The sequence below is a fragment of the Macrosteles quadrilineatus genome, unplaced genomic scaffold (assembly GCF_028750875.1).
Source record: "Macrosteles quadrilineatus isolate MER2022 unplaced genomic scaffold, UCM_ALF_1.0 Scaffold_8__2_contigs__length_117827958, whole genome shotgun sequence".
Lineage (NCBI taxonomy): Eukaryota > Metazoa > Arthropoda > Insecta > Hemiptera > Cicadellidae > Macrosteles > Macrosteles quadrilineatus.
Window position 1 is genome coordinate 54,827,356 of NW_026542601.1, and position 24,303 is coordinate 54,851,658.

A 24,303-nucleotide genomic window follows, 5' to 3' on the forward strand; every position below is an offset into this window, starting at 1 on the left:
TTTTACCATCTGCAGTACAAAATATTCATGCATTATTCTTCGCTACAAAACAACAAAGTTTTGATTTGACGCCTACATAGTTTATTACAATATTCTGCATGTGGGGTCTTCAGAGCCCGGGGCATTTCGGCTCATTGAATATGGAGCATGTACCGACCACGCCTCTATACGACTTGCCGGACTTATGCATCGCTGGTGCTATGCACATTTTTATTTATTGGTGTTTGTTTACATCGTTTATTTTTTAAATATTTTTCTAAGGTACGGACAAAACTCTCGACTTGTTATACAAAGTCGACCTACACCATAATGATACCATCATCAGTTAATAGCCCAATCACAAGTGACATTTGGGCCCAAAAAGGATCCCGTTCAGAAACTAACTAAAGACCTTGAGTATTTTAACTACCCGAATATATTAAACAAATGATCGGTAGGTAATAGCATTGACTATACACAGAATAGTCAATGGTAATAGGTATTTTCATTGACTATAAATACATTTTTGAGGTGTTGCCTTTCGGATTACTTAAAAATATTATTCTAGAGGTTAAATACCTTATTGTTGCGTCTGGTCATCTGGAAAATTAGTGTTCTTGTATGGTCATACTGTGTTATTTATTTGTTATGTTTGTGCGTGTCTCGTGTATTTGTTTTCAAGACTTTATGACGACCTCCTTGCAGCGACAACACGTCTTTAAGGCTTGACAATGACACCATGAATGTCGAAACAGGTCGCCATCCAGACGACAGAGGATTACAGTGGCAACAATAAGGTATTTAACCTCTAGAATAAGATTATAAATAGTGCGAGAAGGGGTTTAATCATGTTGTATAATCTGCAGCATGTCTTGATTTTTTTCATGGTGACGATTAAATGGATTGTTTAATGTTGACAAAATTTGTTCATCCTATTTTAGAGGAAATTTATTGATACTTATCTCATTGGTTATAAACACCAGAGAACTGCTCAAGGTTTACAAAAAGAATGCTTTATGTATTCAGTTAAAATTATTTTAATGTAAAAAAGCAAATAGTAAACAAAAAATACCCTCTTCAGCAATCGATCAGAAACATGCCTTTAAGTTGTTAGAATCAGATCCACAAAGATGAAAACTCTACATATAGTAGTAGTCGTTTATGTATATGGTACCGTGTTCAACCATTGACTATAAATACCGAATGAGGATTAGTGAGTGGTTCAACTTACATGTACAAAAATATATACCTATTACTGGATAAAATTTTTCCATAGTTTGCAAAGAAATTGTAGGAATCGAATTGTAGATCGAAACACGTTTAAATGTGTATAGGTGAAATATGTGAAATACTTCATATTGATTGATACTTCTGCATCCGAAAACTAAATTACTTTTATTGATTTAGTTTATAAACTGCGTTGATTGTTGTAAGTGGTGTACCCTACTATTCTTTTAAATCAATACTGTAATATGTTACAGTTTTTACAAACCTCATTTTCTAACCATAAAGACTATAAGTACCCACGTAATGTAGTCATATTGATCAAAACAATTATTTAGGTTCCTCCTTATAAATATTTTTTTCGTAAGATTAAGAAAACAATATTAATTGATGAACTCATTGTCAGAATAAAGGCCAAAAGCATTTTTGACAGTTCTAAACAAAACGGCTGAAAACATTAGACTGTCTGACTAAAATTATATCTTTCATAATTTTACAAATAGATTGATTTATTTAGTAAAATATTTTCACATAACAAGATAAACTAATAAAAAAACGCCCTAAGCAATAGCCGGACAGAAACGCAATTAAATTTAATTTATAAAATGTTTTTTATAATAACTGTCTTCAGCTGAAACACAAGCATGAGGAATATGTGCAGAAAAAATTGTCCAATGGTTTATCCTTTTGCGTGAGAGTAGTTTTTTATTCATCCACAAATCAACCTTAAGAATCATCTGAACCAAGCTAAGTTATTGAATACAAAATGAACTAATTGTAAACTAATAAGACTATAAATTATCAAGTATGTTTAACACTTCTGAAGTCGTATTTACAATTTACTCCAGCGTAATCGTGTACGGTAGTTTGAATATGCAACAACACCATAATAAATCGATGATGACCGGCACGAGATCGTGATAAGATATGGACGCTTTCCATTGAGCCATTTTGAGCCTTCGGCAGGTAGTCATTATTCAAAACGGGAAGCCCAAAAAGGCAGCGACAGTAGCTAGCGCTTTATCAAGTGTAAATATGGTCTCCTATCTCTACGGCCTTGATGCATTGATAAAGAACGGTTCTATTGGTGACGTCATGTTTATGCTTTATTGGTAGAAATTTGCATTCTTTGGTTTTGTAAAAGGTATAGTAAGAAATGTATTTTATAGGCTTATTAAGTTTATGGGCTTTGTGTAATCCAGGTAAACAAAGGGTTGAAATCAAGGTTGTCTCGCCGTGTTCAAAATCCCCTACTGAACATGCAAAATATATTTGTTTGACGAACTTCCGTACTTTTACGTCCTACCTTCACATCCTAGTACACATTGTTCAAGCTAGGTCTAGCTAAAGGGTCGCGGTATCATCACAGAGCTAAAAACCGGAGGTGATTTGCGGTATTTGAACCCGGAACTTTCGGGTGCCGATGACCCACGCTCTACAACTAGACCAGTTCGCTAGTTCGCTCACTGAACGAAAACATATTACTGTATATCGTCCTTTATCAAAATGAATAAATTTTTAAGAAAGAAAAAGACTTAATATTTACAAGGAACGAATATGTTCTCTACTGAAAAGAGCCAAAACACCTTCGGCAACCCAGCAGCAACACATGGATACAAGACACAAGTAATCAACATTCCAGAAACATTCGGTAGATTCCAGTTCTCGGAACTTTATTGGGAAATGAGTTGTCCAAACTGACCAAACGAGTGAGGAATGTCACAGAAAAAACAAACTTGGACGAAATCGGTAAAACTGGATCATTGTCCGGTTACGAAAATATTTAGCTGCAGAAAAAGTTAAGCAAAAATCCTATAAAGGTATTATTAAACGTTCCTCAACTGAATCTCTAACAATCTCAAAAGGTTTGAATTTTTTTTCAATTTGCAACATCCCTTCAAATAGCATCTTTCCTTCAAATATTGAGATTTTACTGTTTATGAATTAACACTAAATGAATTAGATTTTCTCCATGTGAATACACGGAGACCTCTAGATCTCTTAGAAGAAAACTATTAAAGCGGTTTTACTCGTAAAACAGAGATAATCTGAACAATTGAGTGTATTACTTTGTAACACATGAACAACGTATAGGAAATATTTTTTTTGTTTTTGGTTATATTTCATTTTGAATAGTGGTATATATTTTTTATATGACCACTATTAGAATGAACTAGTGCACCTGTTGCTCGAATTCGAGCAATTGCAAATTGTTACAGGCGTTATTTCAAAACGAACAACAGTCATAATTTCCGTTGACTTAAAATAGTTGACTCAAAGATAATGTAATCACTCCATTCCAGTTATCGAAACTGAAAACGAACTCACTCTTAAAACGAACGCTCTTGTGTGTATCACTTGTTTACTACGATCGGCTGTAGTTGATACAAATTATTCGTCTGTTTAAGTAAACAAAATATATTCTTCATAAGAAATACATTGGGATTTTGATTGCCTGTGGGGCAAAGCCCGAGGACGTTTGTCATAGGAATTGGTGAAAGGGGGTGTTTACACAAAAAATACTTAATTTTGACACATTGGTTGTAAAAATCCGTCCATTATTAACGGAGGAGTAGTGTTTCGTAGAAATAGCTTTCACTTATTATATATAAGGATAATATAACATATTTGTATGGACACTGTTGTATTTAGCTGGTCATAAATATAAATATTCTTTGTTAAAAACAATACCTGGTTGATGTTGTTGACACGATAAACATACACAAAATTCAGCCTGTTTTACTTTTTAGCCGCTACAGTTGAATAGTGTTTGATTTACATGTAGTTATTTTGTTATAGTTATTTTAGAGACTACAGTATAGTTTTATTTAACGAACTTTCAATATCATTGTAGGAAGTGTTGCGTATTGTAATTAAATACTATAAAAAGTTGATTATAGTACTAAAATCACAATTCAGGAATGACGGGTATTAAATTAAAATAATAAATCAGACTGTTTTGAAATAACTCATAAAACTGTATAAGTGGTAATTTAGCAAAGAAGTTGAGTGAGAACAAAATGCCGGATGTCCTTGTGTTTATAACGTACACGTTCTGTCCTATAGTTAACTTATTATAATGATAACAAATTATAATTGTTATTCATTATGCTATTCGTGTTGCAAACAATGGCCTTAATAACCTCATCTAATACTGTATGTAAAAGGAATAAAACTGTCTGGAAAAAAACTTTAAAAGGTATGCCGAATATAACGGAGGTATCACTGTAAATAATATTTAAAATAACACCGACTACTAACAGATTCATGTTCAAGTCGAACTGATTTTAAATTTCAAATTCTGCAACATACAGTTATTAATTTGTATTACTTCCCTCGCAAGAATAATAAAAGAACAAAACAAACATTTTCTGTACAACTATACGCACACTTCATATTAAAATCTGCAGTCATAAAAACCTGAACAGCTACAATAGAGTTAACAATTATAAAACCCCCTTTATCTCAATTTTGCTACAGTCAAAAATATTGGTCCATGGCTTAAACACTTTTTCTTTATAAAAAAAAAGAGAAAGTAAAATTTAATATCCATTTACTCTACTTACTTAATTCATCACTATTAAATTGAAAGCTATTACATTAATTTATTATTACATCATTAAAAGTTGTGCCGTCACCCAAATTGTTTTTTATTACAAAATATAACTGTTTTGTCCCAAACTCGCTAAGCCTTTTACAACTCCAATTAATCATTTTACCACTGTATGCAGATTAAAGTATTAGCCCCACTAATACTTTGGTTCATCATTACATTAATACTGTTGATTCAGGATGATTCTCAAACATGTTATTTTTTCAACTTATATTCATATAACATTATTTGTTTGTTCAAGCTCTACACGATAGCCTTAATGAAAATTAGGCAAACCCCTATTTAAGGGTAAAAATTAAAAATATTAAAACAATTTTAGGAAAAGTTTCAAATTTCTGTAACAATCTGTTGCTATGGCCTGAGTGATGGTTTGCGAACTGATTCAAGGTTATCCCACAACACACTTTCAAGCAAAATTTCAGAGAAAATTACCTATCGCGTCAAGTTATTGCACTCACCGAAATATGGATATATTTGAATATGGCCTCTTTTGATTATGCTAGATCCCTTAAGTGATCATATTATTTTTTTATGTTATATATACAGTAGTATTATTACAAGGTTAATTTACTAATGGGGATGTAAAAAAGTAAATGGGAAAGAATGTTTTGTATAGTTTTCACAAAATAAGAAGATTAAAATATGTGTTAAAAACAACTATGAGAAAAAAATCTAACAAATAATATGGTAAATATGCGAAGAAATAGTTATTTGTGCAACTAGTGAGAAAAGTGAGCAATTGACTCACTCGAGAGAAATCCTTACTCACGAGCCGTAGGCGAGTGAGGAATGGTTTCTCGAGTGAGGCAATTGTACTTTGAACTCGAGTTGCACATTATGCTTTTCCTACAGTTACCATAAAACAAATAAATTTGAGAAGAAACATAACCTACTTTTACACAGAAGTGAACTTTTAATATAACATTTAATGTGAAGTGACAAATACAACAGTACAACAGCTGAGCAGCTGATTTACAGCCAGTGCTGCCAACGTATTTCGCGCGCATACGACGTTGCCTGCATGTTAAAAAGCAGTGCTGCGGTTACCATGGTTACCATAAGTTCCGGCGCACACCGCTGTAGTTTACGTAGCGCGTACGCTGTAACTACCATGGCGATCCCAGCGGTGTGCGCCAGAACCTATGGTAACCGCAGCACAGCTGACGGTCTATATTTCATTCTTTTTGTCTATGCCACTATCCACCTTACGACAGCTGATGTTTTTCTCATGGTCAGCTGTCCGTTAAAGAACAGCTGATTACACCTATCTTAACAGTGTTTGTTACGCGGTGTGCAGTACTCACATTATACATAGAATGTTTTGTGTTGTTTCTAAGCGTTTCCGAGCTACTTTTCTATTGTAGATAGTCTTTAGAACTGAACTCGCCTAAAACGCATGGTAAAACATTATCATTGTCATTACTTTGACACTGCTTTGCACGTACGTATTTTAAACTAAACATAAATGCTAAATTTATTTTAACTACTGTGAACATAACAATAATGATTTAGACTTTTGCATATCCGTTGGTACTATAGAGAATAGTTATTTGTGTAACTAGTGGTGAAAGTGGCACTTTGCTGCACACGAGAGCAATGTTTACGCACGAGCCGCAGGCGAGTGCGGAATGATTTTGAGTGCAGCAAAGGCCTTTTTACTCGTGTTACACATTATATTTTTCCTACAGTGACTATAAAGCATATAAATAATTAGTCTTTCAAACACTATACAACAAGTTTTTAGGTTCAGCTGGCAACACAAATGGTGCCCTAGAGAATGTAGTACCCGCGGTCCGTATCACTCCGCCATTTTTCCTCGGCAAGAAATGTGCTCCGCGTTTTGAGTATATAGTTCCGTATGTTTTTGTAATTTGGAGTGATTTCCGCGCCTAAAAAAATGCTTTAAAGGTATTTTCTTGTTTATGAAGATCGTAGGAATGTTTTAAAAACGTTTAAAAGACAAGTCCAGAAAGTTCAGAAATACAGAAACTATTAACACGAAATGACAGGTTAAATCGTATAAGTATTATTATCTTTAAGTGTTGCCAACCTATTTCCAAGCGTACACGGATTACGTGCATAATAGAACCACGCTGTTTTGTGTTGTTTCGTTGGAAAACTGATGAGCGGCAAAGTATAAACCGCACGACAAAGTATAAACCGTACGGCAAAGTATAAATATGCAGCATTCTGTACTATAAACAGTACAAGGAAGCCAACTTTGTCGGGTGACTGTAGCAAAAATAAATGTTTTTAATCCTTCCAAAAATTAATGAAAATATTGTTCACCGTTAGCACACTTAAACGTGCAACCAACATGACACAAAAATTTCAATTTTACGTTTTATGATAAGTCTACTTGCAGAGGCAAGTAATAAATAGCGCAAGTAAGTTTAGTAATGCCAGGTGGGTGTTACATTATCAAGATAACTTAGTAGTTTTTAAATTTCTGAGACCAGATTTCTTCGTTAGCCAGGACCTTTTATTAAAAACCCAATGATGGACTGCTGGGTCTTGATATGAAACATCAAAAAGTTGCCAACTTCTCAGCATCAAACCAGCGAGCTTCTTATTATACCAAACATTATAAAAAGAGAACATTATAACAAATCAGACATTTATGACGACTAGTAACAATAACTAGTGTATATTTTGTGCTGAAACAACGCTGTATGTATGTCGGAGTGGTTGTAGTGTTCACCTTCAAATCTGAAGGCTGCTAGTTCGATCCCAGGTAAACTCGGTTCTGAACCTAGATCCCATTAGTCAATGGGCTGTCAATAATGCTATCTAACAAAAGGACCACCTTATATAATCACATAGGGGGGGAGCAAGCTGGCGTAGTGGTTAGAGCGCGGGACTTCAGTCCCTGAGGTCCCGGGTTCGATCCCCGCCAAGTCACCAATGGATTTTATCTAAGTGATAATGCCGCAACCCCTAGGTCTAGCCTGAAGTAATGTGAAAAACAATCCCAGGCTCGTGCCTAGCGTCCTAAGACAAAAAAAGTATCATACAAGTAACATACAACACACACATTTACTCATACTACACTAATCTTTGCTTTCAAACACGCACTCAGTGTGTCGGCGCAGTCGGCGTCGTTAGAATATAATCTAATATAAAAGATAGTCCCTTGTAGGGCGCAGCAGTATATAAGCCGGTCTCGTTTAACTAGTAGATAGAATCTGTAGCCCATTTATTGAGCCGTTTTGAGAAAGCTAGAGCAATCGTCATGAACGCAATCCCTAGAAGGCAACGCTTATCAGCCACTTTATGGCACAGTTAGTGATAATGGAACTGCTGCGTGAGTCTATACAGTTAAGTGGAGCAATTTATAATTTAACCAATGAAGTTATAGTTACATGGTTAAGAGAAGACTTACGATCGATTTAACACAACTGTAGTGCGGCTGATGTGGTGATTTAAACCCTCTCCCTTGCAGGCCCGGGTTCAAATCAAGGCGATCCTCAGATGTGTTAAGTGGTAGGCGATCCAGGCACTGCTCCGAAATGCTTAACTCCGAAAGGCATGCAACGTAACTCATTAACGGACCAGTGTCTTTCTGCCGCGCACATTTCGGTGCAATGCCTCACCCTCACATTCCTTCCGGATTTATCACTTTCGGAGCAATGCCGTGACCATGTTGTTCGGAGCCATCTAAAGCTAAAGGTCATCCATCTTTTATTTAAAAAGTGCCAGTTCGTCCAGCATGGAGATCGTCCTCTGTATTGGAGGAATCCCTCTGATAAATAAATGCATACGATAATTAACACTATCTCAGATATTAGGTTTCTGAATCATTTCTCGTGCTTGGTACCACGAAAAGGCTACCCCGTTCACCTAGATATCGTGTTGGATGAACAAAGATCTCACTCAAGCAAAACTTTAAATATTTAATTGGACTATAAATTGAAGAATACAGGAAAGAACAGAGTACTGAAATTTTACTTTTTTCCTGTTCCACCTCAATAGTATGATTTTTTTATTTTCTTTCGTCTAGTTCCCATATATTACTTTCACCAATTGAATATAAGATAAAATAGGTGCGGTAAATAATAAATAATATTGCATTTATTGTCATGTGGCCCTTATCTCCTAACTTTGGATACATGACAAATTTTACCTACGACCGTTTTTTTTTTAATTAGCCGTTTCAGTTTAGTTCTTAGAATTGAAAAGATTTACTAATAGCATTGTTTACTTACTTAATAGTATTGTTTGTTTTTTTTTTTTACCTAACAACACAAGTAACGGACCAATGAGGTTCAAGAATTGAGAGAAAATAACTAAACATTTTATGCTTCGAACTTCAACTAATCAGCTGATCGGGACAATTTAATTATTGAAATGATTCGTTGCATCACGGTCAGTGGCAATGAGAGGTTAGTTATATAAACAAAAACATAGTCTTAACGCGATTGTTGAGTAAACTACTATTACATTTCATTTTTCGTATCATTTATCCCCAGACACACAGTGTATCCAGTCTGTTGGGAGACGGGGAATAGTTAGCCTATGTACGTGTGTAAAACGACATTATTGGCATTTTATTGTAGTATTGTACTAAAATTGACCCTAACGTACTTTATCAGTTTCTTGTTGCAGCAAGTATATATATATATTTTTTTTTGGACCAATTCGAAATTGTTTTAATCGTATTTCTTACTATGGCATCAAAACTTCTCTTAAGTTACTTACGAAAAATATTTGTTTTGGAAATACTGTAAGTAATTCTGAACCATCTCTAATTTCTTTACCTCTTCAAATGTATGTATTTTCTTAATTTCATCAGTTGTATGAAATGTAACACAACATTCGTATGAATAGCGTTCTTTGGTCTGCATACAAATGGTTACAAGGGTTTACTGGTACACCTGGACGGCTTGCGTTATTTTTAACTCTCAAGTGTTACTACCACAAGGTTCAACAAACAAAATCAATTTCTTGGCTAGTTTACTTCCAGTTGATATTTGCCAGATATGCTGAAATAAAAACAGTAACTATACAAAAATAATTCGAATGACATCTTTCAACACGATTTGTCATTCATTTATTGTACGTGCGGCAAACTCCCCATTAAATCTGGACTCCAGATTTCACTTAATCCGGAGAACTATATTGAGGTAGTTGATTGACTTTTCATTTACAATAAGTTAACTAATTTTATGAATAAACTGTGTAAATGTAATCTAAATCTGTAATCTCGATTCTTTACATACAAGGGGACCCAAGAGTCCTGAAGTACTGGTGCATTTCTTCATTATTTTCATATTAGAATTTTCATTGATAAGGACACCCAATTAGTACGGACTAATGAGGTTAAGAGTAACACGAGTAGTTTATGACTAGGATTTAAACTGTAAAGCTGTAAAATAATCATCCTATTTTCCCTCATGTCACATTTTTATGTAAAAGACTTTAGATGTCTATAATGTCGAAGTCTACGTCATATGGTTCTGTATTATATTACTGACTATAGAGTATGATTATAAATAATTTTCCCTTACTCCGTCAAGAATATGCTACGCTACAGACAACTAATCATAGCGGAAAGCGGCGGTTGTAAAATTAAAAGTGATTAGATGTTTCTACAGTAAAACCTGCCTTAAAACTGTGATCTGTTACTGTTTTGACCTTGCACAGACAACACAATAGTTCACGCTAATGCTAATATCCACTTCATATCCAGTACGTTTGAATGAACTGATTAAGTTTCAGTTAAGTGAATTCCTATTTAGGACAACTTAAACAAATACAACACAACATTCGGCAAAATAATTTTGAATTTGGTAAAGTGAAACTTATGTAAAAGGAAACTTAATATTGAGTGGTTTATCGGCATAAAAGTACCTACTGTATTATCCTCTTTACCTCTTTCATAATTATGATTATATTAAAGGGAGTATAATATGTTTAATATTTAGTTCGATTTTAAAATCGACACTCACATTTTAAAAAATAATTTACAATCTAGAACCAAAGACACGGTACGTATTTAACCGTAAGTAACTTGCTAACAACTTTTTTGCACAATTGCGATCAGTACAAGTCAACCTTTATCAACTGTTAACACAAAACAATGTTAACGACATTTTGTAAGCATCATTGAGTGACGTTGGCCACAACAATATTTTACAACTCAGTGTAGCCCAGTGTGATATTTAACTTTACGATCTTGGATACGATACGACCTATAGTGTGTTTTCACAATCTTGACCTTTGAACTCCCACCTGACTGATAACTACAAGGGAAGATTACCTGAACGACCAGTTCCAGCCCGCGGTCTTGTGTGATTAGTTACCCGTAAACACCGCAAATTTGGCTATAACTCCGGCCAAGTCGGCGGGAGGTGTAGAGACTTTGGGAACTGTTTCAGAAAGTAACTGGTTCCAGCAGAGTTTATTGTTTGAACTTTGTACCTTTTCGTTAAGATCTGTTAAGATCGTTAAACCTAGTTCCATTGTAACTATTTCATAAAAATAATTGAGGATTTCCTTATTTGATTTCTATTAAAATTCAAGATTTTCAATTATATTTAAATTGTTCATGATTATCTCGTCAACCTAATATAACACAACCGTAACAAACACTTCAGCTCACACAGTTTGTGTCCAAGCTAGTCTTAATTGCGGAACCTCGGGCTAATGTGGGATTCATGTTGATTATATCAGTTGGATAGCCACCGCTCTCTTTAATTACGCATTAAAATGTTCTCACGGATAAAAGACCACATGTAGGTGAAGGAATTTGTCGTTTCATCATTTTACTATAACACCGCAAGTCTTTAGGACGTAGTTGAATGGTTTATGAACGAATAATAAGGGTGGAATTGGTTTGTTGATTCGCGTAGTTTTCTGAAATGAAAATATTAAATTCCATTATATTTTTGCAATTAGTTCTTATAAGAAATAAGTCATGAAACTAAATAAAAACGACTTAAACAAAACTTGTTAAACTAAATCCATTTTACAACAACAAATACAATGTTTATTTTATTTTATTTCTAATACAATAATGTTTATGAACACGTGACAAAATTAAACCTACTTAATACTTTTCAATGAAATTACGACTATACAATGTAGGTATTTTAAGCCAAGTATGAATGGAGATGAGTGTAGGATGAGTGGCGCGATCTTGTAGTCTTGTTAGTGACTAAGGCCGACATATTCCTTAGACACAGCTGTTAATTAATAGCCCATACAGCTAATTAGTAGATAAATAGAAAGCATGTCTTCTTATAAATTTATATTTTACTTATTTTTATACGATATTGGTTTGATATCTTTAATCCCTCCCTTGAAAAATAAAATGTGTAATTATAATTGAATAAATTATTATTATTATTATTCATAAAAAAAACTACTAACAAACAGTGTCATCTAATGCAAGTTTAAACAAATGTGTTTGAAATTGAATGGATAACTTAAATGATTGCAAATTTTAAGAAAATACAGCAAGATGGTAAACTAAGAGAAAAATTAGATAATAAAGTGTAACCACAGAACTAAATCTAATGATTAAGGGCCAGTAAATAAACTAAAAATGATGTTTTGATTATGTGTGAAATCTTAAAATGGGTGAATTATTACTGTTTCAAATTCGGCGTCAATATCCACAATGGCGTATGTGTAAATGTTAGCACAGTACATTTAGTGAAATACATCACATTCTTTGAGCACTACCTAGTTTGTGTTTCTACATAGCAAAAAGAAAAGGTGTTAAAACCCAATACTTTCCAAAATTGATTTCAATTCCCGGATATTACCCATAAAATATTTTAAATGCCATTCCAACGCTGAGCGTGGTTAGCGGCACTTATTGACCGTAAACATAGAATATACAATAACAATAAGGAAGTTTGTATTCGTTTGTAGGCGGCAGTAGTAGTTATAGGCTATACATACAGTAGCTGTGTGGAATAGATGAGTTTGTGTCCTTGGTGTCTGATACGTTAGCTTCAGTCGTGTTCGCTCATTCAACTAGGACTAGTGTATTGACTATACAGAGTTTTGGTATGAAGCGTGAGGTTAAGTTCAGGTATATAGTGTTCATTTTATTTCGTGTGTGAGATTTAGTGCCATTTATATTTAGGGCCTACTTAAGTTTGTATGTATTTGTTGTACTACTTAATTGAACCCGCTTCTTTACACTTGAACCCTTTGGAACGTCGACCTTTCCTAAGATCCTATCATTAATTGACTATGTCCACTGACAGCACCTACATGCCCAAAATAACCACTAAATGATTATACCGTGTGCAGTGTAATTCATACAATATTTGTTTTATTTTATTAAAAAATCACACAATTAAAATAACAACCTTTTGAGGTGTGGTACAACACCGAAACAATTTATGGGTTAATAACGATAACTTTTAAGAGTAAACACGATTATCACTTTATTTGATGCATATACGGATGTTCGGCATGGACCGGAGAGCAGACAGAATCCTTTAACTGGTCATCACAAAGTATTCGTCATTATTTTTTCAAGTGGATTTTGTTCCTCTTTTTTGTAAATATATAATTGTTTATACTGTTACGATGCTTAATGTTTGAGTTTTTATTATCTTTGTTTTTACCAAAGGACATACATCTGAAAAGAGTGAAAAAACCGCAACGAAAAATAACTCGTTTCTGAACTATATTTTCTATTTTAAAATAAATAACGTTTAGGGAGGGCACGGAGGTTTTCACCGACCAAAGGTCACTTCTTTGAAATCGTTACAACCGTTACTAAACAATAACTGTTATTGCAGGCTGGATGTCACCGCAGGGGATGCCCGGAGATACTCGGCGACCGGTGACATGTCCCTGCAAGTTCCGCAACAACGACGTAAGTTCAGCATCCCCGCAGCGCTCCAGCAGAACCTTCTGGGCCTTCCTCAGAGTTCTGCCCGACGCAGACTCAGCAATGTCAGTGATGTTATTACCAGAAAGTTCTCTGACATCGGCTGGGCGCGTCACTCCAGCATCCCCACTACTGACATCATCCTACAGGTATGCGTATGGTATAATGGTTGCTATAAAAGTCAAAGGCAAGATCTTGGATCCTCGAGGATGAAACAGTTCGGCAAGGTAGTTATTTATGAAGTCACGACACAGGATATCAGAGGACTGGTTCGTTTGTCCAGACACACAAACCCATGGTTGAAACTGGAAGCTTTAAGTTTTTATTCTATTATGCTATTGAATAAATAATGCTTGCTATTTCCACTAAGGGTTCAAACCTTTAAAATCCTTATTAATTAATATTTAATCAATGTGAATTAATAAATGACATCCACTCCCAAACTGGTCGAGGTGTATATTTATTTGTTCCTTGGCAATCTAATACTGTAAGTACTATACTTTTCATATAAGTTACTTTTTAGGATGAGTCGGTGGCTTAGGGTGAATCGGTGGCTAAGTCGGTAGTGTCGGGCCCAATGCAGCGATGTCGTGGGTTCGGATACTGGTCACTGCCCCAACCATTCTATCAAGTTCACCTTCGTACTGTACCGGTTCATTCTTTAAATGCTTTTCTGGATACGTTCCACGCACGGGCAGTTAGTCTATGTGGACCTAGACGGATAAATGCAAGGTTAAGTTTACCAACCTCTGATAAAAAGAAGTGTAAGTGCATGACTATTTCCGAAATCAAACTACTAATGCTGCGATCTATCCTATCTATCTATTGTCCCGATAGCTGGCTGTCTAGTAAGCGTGGTAAGTTTGTGTATGACTGTCTTTGGCATGGCCACAAAAATGAACTAGAATACAGTATACATTCAATCTCCTTTGGTACTACTTGTATGTCACCGAATTTCAGGGAAAGACACTGTGTGGCCAGTACGTCCGATGTAGACTCAAACGGTCCAACATGTTCAACCGCAAGTGCGGGTTGCAACGGTTACGCAGCGCGGCCAGTCTGCCCGCCAGCTACGTTGTACGAGAGGTGTTCCCGGAACTGTTACACATCGGAGTGGAGCTGGAGCGGCTACATCCGGAGCTGTACACTGGAGTCGGACGTCAGGCAAGCTCCACCCCTATCTTGGCGACTGAGAAGGCCATCAACAATGTTATCACAGGTAAGTTTACTGCAACATATTAAAAATTTAGAAAGTGCTTCAGTCGTACGGAGTGCTTTCAGTAAAGAGAATGTGTTAACAATATGTTTGTGTGAGTAGCCTTAAAACGTGATTGAATGATCTAATTTTTATCTTTAAAACTACGATGCACCCTTTTAACTTTGGTAAATAATATTTTTAACTGAATATGAATGAGGGCAAGTATAGAATAGAGTGGGATAATATGTGTGACGTGTAAGGCTAGCTGTTTATAGCAAGAACCTTTTTAAAGCATATTGATCAAAGACAGTAAGAGCTGGGTCCAGTTTCAAACCACCAAAAAGCTGACCGTATTCACTTTTCTCAGGATGGAATAGGCGACGCGACGTTTTGATTACACTGTCGGGCACTCACAGTTTAGGTTACTTTTTAGTATTATCGTACTATTATAGATGCAAACATATGAAATTAATTAAAATCCGTTATAACCCTTTAAGTGTTCAGGGTGTTTCGTAACTCTTTACCAATTTTTATGGTTATTTCATTTATCGTTCATAATGTTAAATGTTAAATATCACATTCATATCCCTTGTAAAAATCAATTGGATACTTGCATAGCGCCATTTTGTATTTTTTCAATCATTGCCTATTTCTAATAACCATGATACGTAGAACTTTGGAATTTAGCAAGAGACGCAATAACAATGTCACTAAATTAGCAAAAAATATAAACATTTTTCAAAAAAAAATTTAAAAGGGTGACCATTTTAATTTTTTTTACTAGAATAACTTAAATCGTGAATCTTATAAGAACACTTTTGAATTTGATCCCTCTTAAAGTGTCAAATGTTCATATAAGTCAAAATTATTACTATAATTTTTTTTTATTACTATAATTTTTTATTTTTTTATAGACCTATCTTTTATATGAATTATACATCTATTTATTAATACAATTCTTTCATCGTATCATATGTATTCTTGTCATGGATTCTTGTATTTCTCACAAGAAGACAGTTTTATTAATAATTTTTAGACAAGCCTAAAGCTATAATGAAACCTCAACATTGAAAATCTAATGCCTAATATCAAGAATCAAGAAATTTTATTCATCATAGGTGTATACAATGTACGATAGTACATGATGCATTGGATCTTGGATGAAGAATATAGGCTGATTCACATTTCCTATGAATGATCAATCTTTTCATGATTATGTAGCAGGCTTAAAAGCTTAGAATAATCGTTTATATAATCTTGCTGTGATTAAATTATTTTCATGATCATTGAAACCATTCTTTCCATCTTAATTGTGTGATCATTATTTTTTTCATGAGCATCATGTGAGCTTTCTTTTCTTTCCTTTGTCAAATTTTTGTCGTTCTTATCATCTTCATTGTATGGTAATTATTGTTATGATTATTATTTTTATGATAATTTTTCACCATTTTGTGAGTTGAACACACACAATAGCTGTGACCGAGATCACCCTATTAGTCACTATAATGAATCATTTGCGCAATGTGTTGTATGAAATAGTTATTTGTGTAACTAGTGGTGAAAGTGGCACTTTGCTGCACACGAGAGCAATGTTTACGCACGAGCCGCAGGCGAGTGCGGAATGATCTCGAGTGCAGCAAAGGCCTTTTTCACTCGTGTTACACATTATATTTTTCCTACAGTCACTATAAAGCATATAAATAATTAGTCTTTCAAACACTATACGACACGTTTTTAGGTTCAGCTGGCAACACAAATGGTGCATTAGAGAAAGTAGTACCCGCGGTCCGTATCACTCCGCTATTTTTCCTCGGCAAGAAATGTGCTCCGCGTTTTGAGAATATAGTTCCGTATGTTTTTATAATTTGAAGTGGTTTCCGTGCCTAAAAAAAATGCTTTAAAGGTATTTTCTTGTTTAGTAAGATCGTAGGAATGTTTTAAAAACGTTTAAAAGAAAAGTCCAGAAAGTTCAGAAATACCGAAACTATAAACACGAAATGACAGGTTAAATCGTAGTTATAATAGTCAATCAGCTGCTCATAGTATTATTATCTTTAAGTGTTGCCAACCTATTTCCAAGCGTACACGGATTACGTGCATAATAGAACCACGCTGTTTTGTGTTGTTTCGTTGGAATCCTGATGTGCGGCAAAGTATAAACCGTACGGCAAAGTATAAACTGTACGGCAAAGTATAAATATGCAGCAATTAGCAGCTTTCTGTACTATAAACAGTACAAGGAAGCCAACTTTGTCGGGTGACTGTAGGAAAAATAGCTTTTAGAGTCTTAGGTAATAGAAAAAACATAAAGACATTTTAACTTAGAGATTTTATAATAATAATTTGTTTCTAGGCGTGGCTCATGAGTTGTCCAACTCAGGGATGACCTGGGCTAAAGTAGTGTCTCTGTACGCTGTGGCAGGAGGTCTCGCTGTGGACTGTGTCAGACAGGGTAAGACAAGAAAGATTCATCAACTCCCCTAGATTGTTAAACTCAAAATGATGTCACAAACATATAATTATAGTAAAGCTGTATGTTCTATAGAACTCTATAGAAGTCACATGGTTTAGAAGACAAATGAACCATTGGTGATCAAAATTGTTCAGATCACACTTTTTTGTAATGTAGAATCCTTTGCGGCATTGTAATTAAACATATAAAAATTATTTTTTGTTAATATTCTCAAAAATATCTTTTAGTCCGGCAGCCAAATGAGGATTTCGTCCCTAACCTGGTTTTGTTCTATTAAGTTTTTTTTATTGTTGTTTTGAGTTATATAGGGTATGTAGACCATAAAACCACCGGGTACTTTTTTGGTACCCTTGGGCAATAGCCGCCATCTTGAAAAATGGCGGAAAACGTAATTTACAGTGTAAGCTTTTACTTAAAACTCTGTTATCAAAATAACCCCAGACAGCACACTTTCTCCTCAGGACATCCCACGGATATTGCGACAGGACAGGATATGCAAGATATCCCATAGTGGTCCTGTGGGCAACTTGGGATATCACAGGATATCCACAGGAATGCCTAATGTCCCCGCCCGGGGATGTCCTACGGATAAGCTCACACGCATATCCGTGGGACATCCGAGGTCATCCCAGGGTAGTCCTCAGGACATTCTCAGGACATATGGGACTACTATGGGATGTCCCTGGGATAAAGTTTGGTCTGGGCCTGAACATAAAAAACACAAAATAATATAGATTTAGTATGAAAAGCTTAATTATAAGTTTAGTAAATTGATTAAATAGTTAATAAACACAAATTTTGAAGAAAAAAACGAGAAAAAAGTTATTGGCCCAGACGGGTTTCGAACCTGGTACCTTCGCCTTGTGAGCCTCTTACCTTACCTCCTGAGCTATCTGCGCTTGTTGATTATGGGTGTATTCAAGTGGTTAAAGAGTAGCCGACAGTTGCAATGGTCGCAATACTTAAAATATTTTTGATACTACAGTATAGGCTATATATGATTCTGTTAATCTGTTTAGGCCTCAAGTAGTTGAATTGTTTTTCTGGTATTTGAATATAGATTATTTAATCACCATTAGATTAGCACTGAAATAATTGATTGTTATATGATTAAAATTAGTTTTTTGTTGTTTTATTAATTTAAAGTTAGAATTAAATTCACATTCCACACAACTATGATAGAACTCTAGTTTTCCTGAACTCAGTGGTAGTAATATGTCAGTAAAGTAAAGTCAACCCTTGCTAGCCATAGTATTAACAAGACATATTTTCAATCTGGGAAACCTTAAACTTTTAAAATAAATTATAAAACCTCAACATCTTAATGCGTGGGAATCTTATTTTTAGAAAAAAAAAACAGACCAAAATTATTTGTTAAATAATGAAGACGGCCCAATTATAAATTCGGAATTACTGAAAATAATTACATCAAGAACAACACTGTAACATATCCAAAATTCAAAAGATTAATTTTTCTAATATTATTTTTTATTTTTCCAATATCCTTTAAATCATCTGTTTTAACTTTGTTTAAAATTAATTTATTAAGTAAATATTTACTTTTTGTACTGGTGTAAACAAAGCCTGAAGATGGAAACCAAGTTTCTGAAAGCACTAGTGAAAAAAACAAATTATTATATATTGGCCTTGTTAAACATTTAAATTTAGATATATTTATTTTTATTTTATTTTTATTTTATTTTATTTTACATTTCAACGGACAACTCCATTTTTTCACTTTTGAACAATAAGAGAGAACTCAAGATACTGACGAACATGCATATGTCCGTCATGGAATATACTGCAAAAAATTAACATGCATATATACTGTACATTTCATCAGTGGTAGTATTTTTTTTCTTCAGTTTGTTACCGGGACATTACGGGACATTACAGGATATCCAGTGGATTTTGTACATGTCCCGGGATGTCATGGGACATTCTGGGATATCCTATGGCATTCGTACATATCCCGGGACTTTACAGGATATCCTGAGGTTAACTTACAAATCCCGGGACATTACGGTATATTGTAGGATATCCTGTGGATTTCGTACTCATCCCGGGATTTTGCGGGATATCCTGAGGATAGCGCACATATCCCGAGACATTCTCAGGACATATGGGACTACTATGGGATGTCCCTGGGATAAAGTGTGCTGTCTGGGACATGCTATCTACAGCAGTGCAAACGCTTTTACAATACTCACACTGAAATTCCATGCAGGAAAATATCATATTTTAATTATATATTGTGTGTTTTAAGGCCAATATTTCTTTTTAAAGTTAATAATTTAGATAAAAAATATGTTCTATCCCTACTTTTTTCATCTTTGTGCTAAAATCTTTGAAAAAAGGTCATGATACATGTAACAAAAGTTGTAGATCTTAAAATTGTGCATCCAATGATCCAATGCACCTATAGGGATCTTTGTTGGATCAATGATAACTTCACAACAATGTGTAAAAAATAACTTTTATTTATAGGGGTATCTAATAAATTAACTTTATTAATTTTAATTATAAAAAAGTCTCATCAAAGCCCTATATCTTTGGTGATTATTATGTTATGTTTTATGTATTTATATGAACACAGTCGGTAACGTACTAGCTTTCATGGAAAATATTAATTATTCGGTTTCAAAAAATTGTAGGTATAGATCATCAATCAATAAATCAATAAGTTTTCTTGTAATTTGTTGATTTGTAAATTGGGAATAGTCCGGAAACCAAACAGGGAATTTTCCTTGAACCCTGTTTAGTTCTATTACGTTTTTTTACTGATGATATTTTATTTTAGTAGTATATAGATGCAGAAAAAAAAAATAAAAATAAAGAAATACTTTAATAAAAAATACACTTTATTAGTTTCCCTTTAGCAGCAAACCAGGTACTTGTTAAACATAAATGTGAATTTAATAGATTAATTGAAAATCAATCCAGGCAAATGGAAATTTGCTCATTCGTCAGGTTTGCTGCTGCAGCGGGGGTATTAACTCATTATTCTACACTGTCGTCATAGTCTTCACTGACGTCTTGAGTTTGTATTTTTCTATTTAAACAGGTATTATATCCACAATGACAAAATACTGTGCAAGGTAAGCCTGAGTTCACGCAACTACATATTTTTCAATTCTGTTCACTGGTGCATATCAAACGCAACAAAAAAAAAAAAAAAACTTGATAGGAATAAACCAGGTTAGGTTCATATCTGAGTTAACCCATAGCTTACTGAGGTTTTCTTCACCAAAATAAATAACACAGCTCATTTAGATCTTGAGATATAGATCTTTAATAAAAGACAGTCCTTAAAAATTTAAACCCTAATGTTAGAGGTCTACAACTCACTTTAAGCTCTACATATTTAAATGAAAATTGTCTCAAATGAAAGTTATAAGTTGACCTAGTGTTTTTAGATCAGGACGAATAACGTAGTACACATAGCAGCTGAGAAATATGTCTTTAAATACAGAAGAAAGTTAAGAAACAACAACAACATTAACAACTTTTATTCTACGTTTAAGTTTATAATTTACCCCAAACACGTCAGATTGCAATAAATAATAGCTGAAAAGAACCGCATTAACTCACTGAGTATTCCTATACCACAACATACAATATCATGAGACACAATCATTAACTAAAGATAAATTGTTAAAGAAAATCAAATTTTTATTGTTTGGGGTCCGCAACTCATGTTCAACTCAGCCGATTTTAATAGTCAATGGCTTGGATTAAAGCCTGTAAATCACTGAGTATTCATAGTATATACCATTTCAGATTACGTAATTATAACCTGAGATAATGTCTTTAATTAAAGACTAATCTTGGAAAAACTAAAATGTTATTTGGTTAAAGTTCTATAAATCCCCTCAAACCCGATAGATTTGAATGACCAATGCCTCAAATGAAATCCAGTAGTTTGCTGAGTATTTTATTATAAAAAAAAACATAACATCGCATAATCAGTACTCGAGTAACAATCTTTTTTTCAAAGAAAATTATCCAACCATTAAAATCTTTGTTAGTCTTGTAATGCACCTCGACTCGTTCGTTTTCAGTGATCTACATGTCAAATGGATGCCAAATGTTTACTGAGTGTTTTTATTGCAATACATACAACATCTAATAATAATAACTCAATGGGTTGGTTAAAATTTAAACTTTTTATTTTGAAAAAAAATGTTGTTTTATTGCAGTGAAGATGAATAGATCAGCCTTAAAGTCCTTAAATATAAACAGTTAATAGTTCAAATTAAATTTGATAATTTTACAAACATTTAATACCAAAAACAGCCAGAGAGAAACGGCGGATGGTCTCAGGAAAGATGTTAAAATTTTATTGAACATATAAAATATCCTTATTTTACATTGAAAATCAATAAAAAAAATTATTTTCTAACGCTTTGTTCTGGCGTTACCCTTGATCCAACAAATATCCAATTCGATGCCAAAATTTAAAGCTCTACAAACTTTATAATGTATATTATAGTCATATTTTGAGTAATTAAGGCGCAAAATAGAAATAAAAATAAATATGACATTATTTTTTTATAAATTATAAACTTTGAAAAGTAATACTGACCTTAAAACAAATTATATATATTTAATATATGGTATTTCTGAGTAGGGAACTTAACCATTAACATTTTAAAATAACATGCATTGTTCCATCTTAAATAGTTTTTTAATTACATTGGTTTAAGTAAAAGCTTACACTGAAATTTACGTTTCCCGCCATTTTCCAAGATGGCGGCTGTTGCCCAAGGGTACCAAAAAAGTACACCGTGGTTTTAGGGTCTACTTACCCTAGATATCACATATCAACAATAAAAAAAACTTAATAGGACAAAACCAGGTTCGGGTCAATTCTGCCGAACTATTTGTGTTTGTTCATGTTTTAAACTTCATTTGGTGATGTTTAGCAAAAACAATTGGAGAAGTAACTTATAAACTAGAATAAAATATCATATAGAACAGAATAAATTATAAAGTGACAGATTGTGATTACAGTACTTTTAGATGGCACATTGAAAATGTATTGTCTTTAAATCATTTTTTTGTCACACTATAGCGAAATAGCTATTTTTTTATGCATGGATTGTATGGTTAGGGTAGTTCTATTTATTCGTTAACAGAATAAGCTTAACTCATTTTTATACGTCAGTTCAACTGTTAATTTCTTCCACTGATTTTTCAGGTGCTTTAGTGATTAAATGTACAATATGGGTTTTGTAGTGTCTCCGGCTTCAGTGCATAGCACATCAAAACATATTGGTTTGGCCCGCTTACCCTAAAACATTTGAATTATCTCTTTTTTTACAATACTTCTCCTGAAAATGCCATTGACATAAACAACAAGAAGAACATAAATACAGATAATTTTATATCAAACATCAAAGGAACCATTTGGTAATCACTAGCAAAAAAATTAAGCAAATTTGAGAGGGAGAGGATGGGGTTTAATGTAGGGCTGGAGATACTACGAGAAGGCTTGACTTTCGTTAGACTTAAATCATGTTTCCAGGACACCCTGAATTTCTACAATCACTGGTTGAGTCTGTAGGAGAAGCTCTTGAAGATGACATTGCTGAATGGATAGCCCACAATGGAGGCTGGGTTTGTACATCATTATATATTTTTATATACAAATATTTTTAGAGGAAACTTGAAGTTTGAACAAATCTTAACTATCCATCCGTATTGGCATGATACATTTTTCATTTGTTTCTTTTTGTTAACCAATTTCCCACTCCCATCACGTACCTTTTGCATTTCATCAGAAATTGGTGGGGAAATGTGTGGTAACCAAACTGGTCCAGTGGTTGTTAAAAATCCATTTTACAATATTTTATCATTAGACAAATATGATTATTTCAACCAACTACAAGTAACTATAAGATTATTCTAATGTCTGTGCCGTAATAATGTTGTTTGGCAGTATAATGTTTATCGATATTTGAAAATTATTTATCTGATTTGTTGTTTCCTAGTATTGTCAAAATCCTTATCAAACAATTAATTAACCACCATATTTTTTTCAAAGAGGTTGGGGGCCTCATCTTACATTTGCTAGTCCAAATAGGCCTAGAGCCTGTCCCAAATAATGGATCCAGAAAAGCAAATGTTGAGCTGGTACAGTACAAGGGTGAACTGTGCTTATTAAATCAAATATTTAATTTGTAAATTTAATTACAAATTAAATACAGCTAGGTCAGGGCCACTGTATGTTCTGCAGTTTTGTTACACAGATTACTGCGCTACAGTATTAACTGTTTTTCAAACTCAAGATCAACCTGTTTAAGTTATTTTCTTTTTAAGGTGTTGCATTAATATATACAAAGGGTATGTTGTTGCAAAATAAAAAACATAGGGCTGTGGCTGTGAATGGCACTGTGTAAGTCATACCCACATTTCTGTCAGAACTATCCATGGTACAAACTGATTCCAAATGACTAGAAGTGTACATTGTGAAGAGAGGAAAGAACACCAATTCATTTCACCTCATGTTTTCCACAGACTGGGCTCCTGTCTTACTGCAAGCCCCCCAACAATGAGATCTCTCTGGGTGGTTTTGTGGCTCTGTTGGGAGCCGCAATGACTACGTTCCTTGTGGTGGTTGTACTCCTGCGATGGTACGGGAGATTCAACTACTTCTAATGTAAGATATTTTGTATTAATAAGTATTGTTAAAAATAAATTTTTAATTTTAAAAGTTTACATTTTTTTGTGAGAGTACCCATTAATAACTACGGTGCACTACAACTTGGCTACTTTTCTCCTGGTTTTTCGTTTTTGTAAATGGTTTGGTGTTTCGAAAAAGTGTTAAGGACGTTCAGATGTTCTATTAGTACAAAAACAAGGAATTTTAAGGCTATAAAATAGATTTAAACATGTAATTTTGAGTTTTAAACATGAACAACGAATAAATAAAAAAAATAATAAAAAAGCAAAAAGTAAAT

General features: G+C 33.9%; 1 protein-coding gene across 4 annotated transcripts in view; it reads left to right on the top strand.

Annotated features, from left to right (window-relative positions):
• LOC129001028 (bcl-2-related ovarian killer protein-like) overlaps positions 1-24,046 on the top strand; it is a 32,768-nt gene extending 8,722 nt beyond the window's left edge. For 2 of the 4 annotated variants that reach the window (XM_054428166.1, XM_054428167.1), the window contains exons 2-6: positions 13,579-13,819; positions 14,631-14,889; positions 17,222-17,320; positions 22,869-22,960; positions 23,861-24,046. In XM_054428166.1, coding sequence (XP_054284141.1) covers positions 13,579-13,819; positions 14,631-14,889; positions 17,222-17,320; positions 22,869-22,960; positions 23,861-24,001 — 832 coding nt within the window. In that variant the 3' untranslated portion in view covers positions 24,002-24,046. Of the gene's footprint in view, positions 1-12,781; positions 12,858-13,578; positions 13,820-14,630; positions 14,890-17,221; positions 17,321-22,868; positions 22,961-23,860 lie in introns of those variants that run through there. The other 2 variants (XM_054428168.1, XM_054428169.1) reach the window with 2 other exon arrangements.
• Positions 24,047-24,303: the final 257 nt, after the last annotated feature.